Source organism: Lutra lutra, chromosome 6 (assembly GCF_902655055.1).
Source record: "Lutra lutra chromosome 6, mLutLut1.2, whole genome shotgun sequence".
Taxonomy (NCBI): Eukaryota; Metazoa; Chordata; class Mammalia; order Carnivora; family Mustelidae; genus Lutra; species Lutra lutra.
Window position 1 is genome coordinate 153,411,643 of NC_062283.1, and position 12,269 is coordinate 153,423,911.

At 43.8% G+C, this 12,269-nt stretch overlaps 1 protein-coding gene across 1 annotated transcript; it reads left to right on the forward strand.

The window, feature by feature from the left end:
- The first annotated feature begins 5,689 nt into the window (after positions 1-5,689).
- Positions 5,690-8,281, forward strand: LOC125103129 (actin-related protein 3-like). The gene is given in 2 exon segments (XM_047734956.1): positions 5,690-6,732; positions 6,734-8,281. Coding segments are annotated over 2 exon segments (1,254 nt in total). The 5' UTR covers positions 5,690-5,893; the 3' UTR covers positions 7,149-8,281.
- Positions 8,282-12,269: the final 3,988 nt, after the last annotated feature.

Sequence of the window (12,269 nt, forward strand, 5' to 3'; positions counted from 1 at the left end):
TCCCTCCGTCCCTTGTGTCACCCTCACAGATTGCACAGGCCTTTCCAGGGACTCCGTGAAGGGGGTTCTAGAAGCATCTGAGGCTCCCTCCAGCACAGCCCCCTTCCCCACCTTGCTCCCGCACACCCGAGCCCTTCTGAAGCTCCCACCTGCTCGCGCCCCGGCCTCCCCCGTAACACTCTTCACCCCCGATCACCCTGCACCTCTGAGGCCGATCTGGTGTCTGTTTCCCAGGGACCCAGACAGACGAAAAAAGATATAAACCAAACAACGTATTTTTTCTAAGCTGAATCATCTGATTTCATCACTTCGTCCTGAATTGTGTGTTATGTCTAACAATATAAAATTGTTTACTCTCCAAACACTGGCTAGATGCATCATGGCTTTTGCTTTTAACAAATTTTTAAATTTCAAGTTCTTGCATAAGGTATTAATCCAAAACCTTTGGTCACTTTAGTTATTCCTTTCAAAATTCCATTTTTTAGAACACTTTTAGGTTTTTAACAAAATTGGGAGAGAGGTGTAGGAAGTTCCCACACACCCTCCCTCCCACGTCATCGATACCCCAGCAGAGCTGCGTGTTAGCTCCAGTCCCTGACCTACACGGACGCGCCGTAGTCACCCCAGATCCACAGCAGACCCTACGGTTCTCAGGATATGGTACCTTCTGTGGGTTTGGGCAGAGGTATGATGACACGTGTCCCTGTGCTGTCACTCGGAGCATGTTCTCGGTCTTAAAGAGGCCCGGGGCTTGGCACATTGACCCTCTGACAGTCACCAACCTGCTCACTGTCCCCACCGTTTTGCCTTTTTCAGAATGTGACATAGTCGGAATCCCAGACCGTGCGGCCTTTTCCAACTGGCTTCTTCCACTTAGTATATGATCGAGGGCTCCTTAATGTCTTTTTATGGATTGATGCAGTTCATTTCATTTTTTAGCCCTGAATAATACTCTGCATGAGTTGTAATTGTAATAATTGTAATGGTAATAATTGTCTGCATGAGCCACAATTTATCTACCCATCCCCTATGGAAGGACATCTTGGTTGCTTCCAAGTTTTGACAGCTGTGAATGCAGCTGCTGTGAACCTCTGTGAGCATGTTTCTGTGTGGACATGTTTTCAACTCCAAGTAGCAGGGTTGCTGGACCCCATGGCAAGAGTGTGTTTCGTTTTGTAAGGAACCACTGAACCGTCTTCAGAAGGGGCTGTGCTGTTTCTCAAGCCCTCCAGCAACGAGGGAGCGTTTCTGTTGCTCCAAACACGTGCTTGCAATCGGTGTTTTCGGTGTGCTCACGTCTGACCATCTGAGTGGCTCACTAAATGACTCTGCATTTCCCTGGGAACACATGATGTGCCCCATCTGCATGTGTGATTATTTTTCATCCACACATCTTCTTTGGTGAAGTGCCTGTTAAGGTTTTAAACCATTAAAAAAAATTTTTTTTTTATTAACATAGAATGTATCATTAGCCCCAGGGTACAGAACTCATTTTATAATCAAGTTGCTTCTTTTCTTATTGGCATGTTTTAAGAGTTCTGTGCATATTTTGGATAACAATCCATGATCAGACGTGTCTTTACAAATATTTTCTCTCAGCCTGTGACTTATCTTCTAGCTTTTCTGAGATTATCTTTCACAGAACATACATTTTTAACTTTAATGAGGTCTAGCTTATCAATCATTTCTTTCATGGATTGCGTCTTTGGTGTCCTATCTCAAAAAGCATCACCACACCCAAGGTCATCTACACTGACTCGCATTATCTTCTGGGAATTTTATAGTGTTGTGGTCTGCATTCAGGTCTCGATCCATTTTGAGTTCATTTTCATAAAGGATGTAAGTCTGTATCTAGATTCACTTTCTCAGCTGCAGATGTCCACTTCTTCAGCACATCTGTTAAAATGCCTCTTACTCCATTATATTGCCTCTGCCCTTTTGTCAGATCTCAGTGGGTTGATTGGGGGTGTACTGTTGGGATCAGTGTCCTGTTCCGTTGATCTCTGTTCCATTCCCTTGATCTGCTCACTTATCCCTTTGCCAATATGACACTGTTTGGGCTGTTGCAGGTGTGTGGTGAGTCTTGAGGTCAGGTCGCATCCGTCCTCTGTCTTCCTCCTTCAGTATTGTGCTGGGATGCTGGGGCCTGTGTCTCTCCATGTAAACTTTAGAGTCAGTTGATCAATATCAATATTTATGCTAAGTTTTTCCTGGGGTTGCTTGGAGTCTATGGATCAACTTGGGAGAGGCGCCATCTTGACCATATTGAACATTCCTCTCCATGAACATGGAATAGCTTGTCATTTTTCTACGCATTTAATTATTTATTTACTGCTTTCTCACTAGAAAACTTTTTGACATAAAAAAGATTCCTATTAAAGTTTTGTAGCTCTTCTCATTTAGATCGTGTACATATTTTGTTAGTTGTATCCTAAGTATTTCATTTTGAGGGAATGTTAATGTAAATTGATATTTTTTTAAATTCCAAATTCCATTTGCTCATTGTTTGCAAATGATTTTTATAGATTCCCTTGTGTCTTACAACCTCGTTATAACCACATATTAGTTTCAACTGGTTTCTTTTTATGGGGTGGGTGGGTTCAGTTCTTCCAGATTTTCTACATAGATAGTATTATCATCTACAGGACAGCTTTTTATCTTCCTTCCCATGCCTGTCTTGTACTGATCTTAGTGCAAAAGTCTTGAGTTTCTCATTTGTTTTAAATTTTATTTACTTATTTGACAGACAGAGATCACATGTAGGCAGAGAAACAGAAAGAGAGAGGGAGGAAGCAGGCTTCCTGTTGAGCAGAGAGCCCGATGCAGGGCTTGATTCTAGGACCCTGAGATCATGACCTGAGCCAAAGGCAGAGGCTTAACCCACTGAGCCACCCAGGTGCCCCAAGTTTCTCATTGTTAAGTAGGATGTTAACTATAGGTTTTTGTAGGTATTCTTTACCAGGCTGAGGAAGTCCCTCTCTATTTCTAGCTTACTGATAGCATTTTGTTATATAAATGGATGTTGGATTTTGTCAAATGATTTTTCTGTCTCTGTTGATATAATTATATGATTTTTCTTTTTAATCTGTTGTTGAGATGGATCATTAACTGATTTAAAATGCTGAACCAGGGGCACCTGGGTGGCTTAGTGGGTTAAAGCCTCTGCCTTCAGCTCGGGTCATGATCCCAGGGTCTTGGGATCGAGCCCCACATCGGGCTCTCTCCTCAGCAGGGAGCCTGCTTCCTCCTCTCTCTCGCTCTGCCTGCCTCTGCCTACTTGCGATCTCTATCTGTCAAATAAATAAATAAAATCTTAAAAAAAAATAAAAAATAAAATGCTGAACCAGCCCTGTGTATCATGGATGAATCCTACTTGATCATGATGTATAATTTTTTTATACATTGTTGAACTCAATTTGCTAATATTTTGTCCATGAGAGCTATTAGTCTTCAGTTGTCTTTCCTTGTAGTGTCTTCAGTTTGGGTAGTAAGATAAAATTGGCCTAATACAATGAGTTAGAAATCATTCCCTCTGCTTCTATCTGTGAAAGAGATTGTAGAGATTTGGTGCAACTTGTTTTTTAAATGTTTGGTACTTAAAATGATTTTTAAACAAATATTGAAATAAACTGGAATTGTTTGCTTACCAATTTGGAGACAGGTTCTGAAGCCAGTGCCCAGGCTCTCAAGCTCAGAGTCTTCCTTAGGAGCTTGAAATGGAGCAGAGACTGTTGATGGAAAATAGAAAAATAGAAGTTTCACATTTTAGTGTGAATTTATCTGAATCTCTTTATTCAAATTCTGGTAGAAAATTGTTTCTAGACTGTATTCCTTTATTATTTAAGAAGAGGTACATTTTGAAAAATATGCTTTTTCTTGCAACATCTTGATCATCCATCTTTAAAGCTGTTTAAGGTGAAGAATTTACGAAGACTGACATTAGTTAATGGTGGTAATGATTTTGAATGTTGACTTCAAAGGATATTTTATTTTCAGGGAAAAGGAAACTCGTATGTTTGGGGATAGAATTTTTATTTCTTTTTTTACATCTTCATTCTTGGCTGAACTCATAACCTTAAAGACTAATACTTATGTGCCTATGGTTATGTTTTATGCAGTATTTGTTCCTATAAATCTACTTAAACCCACTTATTACTCCCCTCTAAAATTCCTTCCACTTGCTTTTTCCAAACTTCCTCTCATGGGCAGCCACTGTCCTCACTTCACACTTTTCTGAATGATGGTTCCATTATTTAAACTGGGTAATGGTCACTTAGATGAACACTCATTTATATAAAACACATTTTCCAAATACAAATATTTCAGGGAACAGAAAGACTTCAACTTTACTCTTTCCAGGATGTCTATAAAATTTTAGCCTCTATCATTTTTACAACTAGCTTGTTTTACTGCATAATATCTTCCAGATACTTTTTTTCATTAAACTTTGACTCAGTAATTCCATGTCAATTTTTGTTTCCAAAATGTTTGTGCATCTTTCTTATACAATCTTAAACCAGTGTAGGCAAACTGCAAAAGCAAATACTCTTTTGCCTTGTTTTGGTCAGCAAAATAATTTCTCAGACACTGAAGCTGCACATGAACTGTCTGAATTTTGGTAATTTTCCAATAGTGTAAGATATTTATTAGTCAGGAAGTACCCAATATATTCATACTTTTATGTTCTTTAGAAAAAAAGAAAATTCTATATTTGCATTATCTCTAGGGCATGCAATGGAAGAAATAAATAAAATTTAAAATGTTGATCATTCATCACCATTCCAATTCTCTGAAAACTTTAGTACACAAGAATCTAGAAATAATTTATGATTATCTCTCAAGTATCTGTATTTTACCTGATTATGAGCCGTGGAATGATTGCAGGTATAGGAGAATGGGTTCTGGTGCCTGGGCAGTGCTAGAATCAGCAGGTGTAAAGCTATTTCAGCATTGACAGGTTTGTTTGTTTGTTTGTTTCTTAAGCAAAACTAATTAATACTTATCCAGTGATATTTATTTATTTATATTGATATTTATTTGGTCACCTACTATGTGCATGACTTTGTTCTATATCCTCATTTCCCAATATGGACTTTAATGCAATAATACTTTATTTTTAAATTTGAATAAATTTGTAGAAAGTAACATAATTTAATGTCATCAGATATATGCCCACACATTCATGTGTGATAGGACAGAAAATTCTGAAAATGTTAAAAATAGAGCTACCCCACCATCCAGTAATCACACTAAAGGGAATTTACCCAAAGGATACAAATGCGCTAATTCAAAGGGATACACTCACCCCAATGTTTATAGCAGCTTTATCTACAACAGCCAAGAAATGCAAGAAGCCCAGGTGCCCACCGATAGACGAGTGATAAAGATGTGTCTATAGACATTTGGGGAGATTACAGAGCAGTAACAGAACACGAGATCTTAATGTCTGCAACTATGTGGATAGAGCTAGAGAGTGTGATGGTAAGGGAAGTAAGTCAGTCAGAGAAAGACAGATACTGTACGACTTACTCATAGGTGGATCTAAAAAACAAAATGGACAAACAAACAAAAGGCTCTTGAACACAGAGAACAAATGGGTGGTTTGCAGAGGGGCAGTGGGGGGGTAAGATAGATACAGGGGATTAAGAGGTACAAATTCTTCCAGTTATAAAATGAGTAAGTTGGACTGTCTGCCCGCCTGGGTTGCGGAAGTGGTAGCTGCTGACCGAGCCTGCTGCTTTCTCGCTACTGCTTCGGCTTCCCGGCTCCCCCCCGGACAGAGAGGGCGGCCCGGCTGTGGATGGTCAGATAGCTCCGATCTCCTGCCGCCAATCCCTGTCCCCAATCAGCACGGAGCAGACGGCGGCAGCGGCAGTAGCAGGCAAGGAGGAAGATGGCGGGACGGCTGCCGGCCTGTGTGGTGGACTGTGGCACGGGGTATACAAAGCTAGGATGTGCTGGAAATACAGAACCACAGTTTATCATCCCTTCCTGTATTGCTATTAAGGAGTCTGCAGAAGTGGGTGATCAAGCTCAAAGGAGGGTGATGAAAGGTGTTGATGACCTAGACTTCTTTATCGGTGATGAAGCAATAGAAAAACCTACGTATGCAACAAAGTGGCCAATTCGCCATGGTATAGTTGAAGATCGGGACTTGATGGAAAGGTTTATGGAACAAGTGATCTTTAAATATTTAAGAGCAGAACCAGAAGACCATTATTTTCTTTTGACTGAACCTCCACTGAATACTCCAGAAAACAGGGAATATACTGCTGAAATAATGTTTGACTCCTTCAGTGTTCCAGGCTTGTCCATGGCTGTGCAGGCTGTTCTTGCATTAGCTGCCTCTCGGACCTCAAGACAAGTAGGAGAACGGACATTGACTGGTACGGTAATAGACAGTGGAGATGGTGTCACCCAAGTCATTCCAGTGGCTGAAGGGTATGTGATTGGCAGCTGTATTAAGCACATTCCAATCGCAGGACGAGATATAACATATTTTATTCAGCAGTTGTTGAGAGACCGAGAAGTAGGAATCCCTCCAGAGCAATCCTTGGAAACTGCTAAGGCAGTAAAGGAAAGCTATAGTTATGTCTGCCCAGATTTAGTAAAAGAATTTAACAAGTATGACACAGATGGATCAAAGTGGATTAAGCAATATACTGGAATCAATGCTATCTCAAAGAAAGAATTTTCTATTGATGTTGGTTACGAAAGATTCTTGGGACCTGAATCTTTTTCATCCGGAGTTTGCTAATCCAGACTTTACTCAACCTATCTCAGAAGTTGTAGATGAAGTAATTCAGAATTGCCGTATTGATGTCAGGCGTCCACTCTATAAGAATATTGTCCTCTCTGGAGGTTCAACCATGTTCAGGGACTTTGGACGTCGCTTGCAAAGAGATTTGAAAAGAACTGTAGATACCAGGCTGAAATTAAGTGAGGAGTTGAGTGGTGGCAGATTGAAGCCAAAACCTATTGATGTACAAGTCATTACACACCACATGCAGCGATATGCAGTTTGGTTTGGAGGATCCATGCTGGCTTCCACGCCTGAGTTCTACCAAGTATGCCACACCAAAAAGGATTATGAAGAAATTGGACCTAGCATTTGTCGTCACAATCCAGTGTTTGGAGTCATGTCGTAAAATTGATTTCATAATTATTGGGGCTAGGGAGGTGGGGAAGAAATAATCTTTCTGATCACCTGTTTTGTCTGGATGGCTGGTTTTGAGGTTTTAAACCTGACTTGAAGTAAGAAGACCAAACATAATTATACAGGAATATTTTAATAAGTGTATCAACATGCGAATGTAGAGGAGAGCCAAAATGATTAAGTGTTTTTCTTTAGACTGAATATTTGAATCTTATGTGTAACAAAAAGAAGTGCGTTTTAGTTCTTTCTGTGCCCTGATATTTTGTATATTATTGAATTATCCAAGATTTGATGGGATTTATCGGTATGTAGATAGCTCTATAATGCTTGAGTTGTACACTTCTAAGTGTGCAATGCAAGGGCTTGTTTATATTTCATACTTTTTATACTTTGAGGAAAAAAGTCAAAGAAAAACTAGTATTTGAGGAGAAACAACTGACCAAGTAAAGGATAAATTAAAAAAAAAAAAAAGCCTCCTGAGACTTGGCGTACACACACACTCACGGGATTCCAGTTATTACAAATGGCTTCCACCCCCTTGTACCCCACAATGGTTTTCTTTGCAAGTGCTTTTGGAACTAAGAAGCTAGTATCTTGGATTAACTGATGCCCGCTAGTGCTTTCTGACTACTCGAATCCTGTTTCTTGCTTTAAAGGAAAAGTAAAGAGAAGACTGTGAGACCAGTACTGCAGTTCTGTAGTGTCATTTCTTATTAAAAGTAAATTTGACTACCAAAATTGGTATATTTAAAGCCTAACACCATTCTAATAAAGTCACAAATTTCTTTTTAATACTTGTTTCAAGCTCTTTAATCTCTTTATAAGTTAACTAATCTATTTTCTTCAAACCTCTGCTATAATTCTTTAAAATCACAACAATTGGTTAGCAAGCTGACTTTTTATGTGCTCTAAACAAATAATTGTGAACTTTTAATATGTTGAGTGCTTTCATTTTGATAACTGGATCTCCATTTGATATTTTCATTTGTATAACTCATTTGCAGTCTGAAAATTTTTTTAGTGCCAGTCCCTGACATATCATGGAAAGTTAATTTTCTTTGCATTTTAAAATATCTGGATCATGAAGAAAAAGTGATGAAAATAAATTAAAACTGAATTACCTTTTCTAAAAAAAAATGAGTAAGTCACAGGGATGAAAAGGACAGCACAGGGAACACAGTCAGCAATACTGTAATAACGCTGTATGGGGACTGCCCTTGTAACGGGACTGAGTGATGCATAGCTGCTCGTTCACTGTACCGTTCACTGTGTGTGTAGTAACACCACGCTGCATGTTAATTCTACTTCAGTTTTTAAAAAAGAAAAGAAAAAACCTTTAGTGATTCAAAAAAGGTAAATAAACTTTTATAGTTTCCAGATCAGCCGCAGGAGATGGGCTTTCAGAGGGGAGAATGGCTCGACCCTCTGAGAACTATAAGAACCTGAATCCACTCGTCTGTTGACTCAGAAAGTTCCTGCTCGTGGTAAAGACGTTTCACCAGAGAGCAACAAGCTCAGACCACACCGTGCAGCACCAGCGACAACTTGCTTGGTGTGAACACAGCCAACACGGTACTGTTCCCACAGTGACTTCATGGAAATCTGCTCCATTTTCCCCTCACAGAAATCTAGAAAGATCACCATGTTTCCTTATGTGAACACTAAGAGGATAAAAAGAAAAGATTCAGAGTAGAAAAGGCAAGGGTGCCTCCTGGGGTCTCACGAAGACCAGCGCTCGACAGGAGCTGGCGGCCCCGGCAGACGGCCGAGGACTAACACTCAATATTGAGGGACAGAGTGTGTGGTCCAAGCTCACCCTTGAATTGCTCCTGCCCTCACGCCTGCCCCACATTCCACTTGCCAAAATTTAATACTTTCCCATCTGAATTGCGTTATTCAGCAAAACGGTTTTAAAACCGTGGCACTAGAGCCCATTAAAAGCTCCATTCTTACCTCTTGTATCACTTCCTCAATTTTGAAAATCAATCGCGTCTTTCTTTGTGCACATAGCATGTGTGTCAAGGCAGAGGGTCGGCTCTGGGAAGTAGAGAGAATTTACATTTCCTTGGAGTTCCCAGGCAGCAAGGGATGGGTTAGGGTTTGGTTTTTTTGGGTTTTTTTGTTCTTGTTTTTGTTTTTTGTTTTCTTGGTTTTTTTGCATAATTTTGGAAGTTCTCAATGGAGTAAGTGCCCATTGACCCACCTGCAAGTTTTGGGTAGTTCTCTGGAGGAATGAGCAAAAGCTGTGGGAAGTGAAGGGAAGCCTGGGTCCACGCTCTGTTCTGCTCTCCACAAGTCACCCACGCACCTCGAAGAAGAGGGAACGAGAAATAAGAAGATGTATTCGGGAAGCACATTTGACCCCCAGCATTCTGGCCAAGCCGTTGCATGCTGGGGAGTGTGCATTCACTGTCCGTCACTCTGTGGTTCTCATTTCCAAGCCGTGCGTACAATTGAGCCTCACCAAGCATGACTGTTCGGCTGAATAACCCAGACAGCGTTGTGATGATGCTGATGAAGATTTCCAGGGGGTTCTCCGCTCTGCCTCTGCCAGTTGATGGTCTCCCGTGGGCTGTGTTCCCAGAGCGCAGAGGCAGGCGCACCCGTCGGTGCTGCGCGGGAGAGAAGACAGGATGCCTTCCCACCGGCAGCCGAGGAAGGTGGCCTCCGGCTCTTCACGCAGTCCCTGCCGCACGCTCAGAAACTCAACAAGCATGACGTACTGTGTGCTTCCAGTACGAGAAGCAAACGCCAGTTTCTCAATGTGTTTTACAGGAAGATAAATGGAGAATTTGGTCATTTTCTGAAGGATGTTTTCGGAGTTAGCAGGTGACAAACCAGAGTCCCTTCAAAGAAACTAATCCCAGAGATTCCTCTCCCCCGGGACCCGGTGTTGGTGACTCTAGAGGAACGTGGACATCAAGGAAACAGTGGACCAACAAGAGGCTTTGAAGACGTTGGGAGAAACCGATCCTCAGTGTGAGTCATGCGGAGGTCAAGGCGGGCGGCCGAGATATGGGCGGCGAGTCAGACCCCAGGCGGTGGACAGGACCCCATGGCAGGACATACAACATCAGGAGCTGCTGGTCCTACAGGCAGAGCCAGCCCAAAGGGAACACTGGTCTACAAGAGATTCAGGGGCCATGGGGCCAAGTGGGGCCTCATGTCTAAGCCTGCTGTGCCCACAGACGGTGGCACAGGGGACATGGGCTCCTGTCTCAGATGCAGGTCACCCCAGGCCTTGCAGGCTGCACAGACAGGGCACCTGCCACTGAACGTTGTCATCGTGGCTCTCCCAGACGGCACTGCGGCATCGACCCCTTCCTCCTTCAAAACACGGCTCCTGGGTGCCGTCAGCGTCAGCAAGACCAGGAACACCCGGCTGTCTTCGCTCAGGACGCCCATGTCGGTCAGCCCACGGCCTGACTCATGACTCTCCCGTGAGCTACAACGTCCTTTATCCCCTGAACTGGCAGAGTAATGTTTTTAGGAAACATGTGCTTTGGGGGACCAAGTTCATGCTTACAGATATTACTTTAAGGCTTCTGTCTTTGACTCTGAATTAGGAGTCATGAATGTTCCGCGTCACAGACGAGGGGAGCGGGGTTCACCTGTGATACACACACGTCCACACACAACACAGCTGTCATATTAAGCCCGTTGCTGAGACCCTGGAAACACTGTGGTGGCAACTAGAAGCGGAGTATTGTCTGCACCCCAAAAGGCCCCATGCCTATTTCAGTCTTGACCGAGCTCCCCAGAGGCAATCCGGCAACCTTGTGGCTGGGACCGCGGGCTGGTTTTTGTGTTCACCCGCTTCGTTTCCGTGTGACTCCTCACATGCAACGTGACCTTCGTGCCTTTCGTTCACACCACGTAAAACACACGGGAACATACATGTCATTGCTTGTGGCACAGAGACACGCACATTTGTGCCAGACCGTGCAGCAACACCATGGCCCCTTACGTGGCCATGGACACGCGTGTCACCAGACACCCATTGCCAGCCGTCCGCCTGCCCCAGAGCCCAGCTGCTGCCCCTGGAGTCCAGCGTCGCGTCCAATCAGGGCTGTGCCCTCTAGGAGCTGCTACTCGACTGTGCCCAAGGGGATGGGGGTCTAAGGCAGCATGGCCCTGTCATGGCCCCATAGGGCACCACGGAGTTTCCCCATCACCTACCCGTGGGTTCAGAACAAAACGGCATTGCCAACCCTCTGCAGATGGGGCCGAAGCCGGGCATGGCCACTGCCTCCTCTCCCCGTCCTTCCTCTGTTGCCGACATCTCTGTGCCAAGGTCTTTCTGGGACCCCACCTCGCTTGCCCCACACAGGCCTCCTCTCACATCGGCTCCTGTCTTGGCTCTGCTTCCAGGAGGCTCGAAGGTCCCAGGACTGCTCCCCGATTCCTGCAAATCCCCAGCCCCAAAGTAGGCTGTGAAGGACTGTGAAGAGACTTTGTCCGGGGTCCCCTGGGGGTCCTGAGCCTGGCAAGCCATAGGAGTCAAGGTGCTTGGGAGGCCTGCACGGGGACTGACCCCACAGGAGCCCATGTCCTTGACCCACCTGGGATCTCTGATCTGTCAGGCAGAGGCCGAGTCTCCTCCTGAAATCCTGTCCTTGCCTGGCCTTTTCCAACATCTTATCCCATCCACTACCAGCCTCTCCCGGGGGCACTTTCATTGGTTTTTAATCATTTTTCACATGCTCAGTTATTCTTATGGACATATACTCAGCACACAATGTTATGTCGGTTTCCTGTGTACAGCACCTGGGGGACACCCTTAAATAAATGACTTGAAACTGAATTCTGGCACCAGGAAGAGCATCTGCAATTCCCCGCCCTAAAGCATGTGTTTCCCCAAAGGTGAACTGGCCGGGCTTGGGGCGCAGCCTGAGCCCTTGGGAACGGACTCCAGGCAGTTCTGCAGAATTCAGGGCCCGTCCCCCACAGGGGATGCCCTGGGGGCACAGACACATCACCGTGGTTTATTGGGGTGATCACAGAGCTTGTCCGCTTCCATCTCACATCTCGCATAATTGCTACTTAGGGGTTTTCCTACAAATCCCACATAAGTCCTGGTCAGATGGTGGGAGGCAAGTGTCTCTTCGGGCGG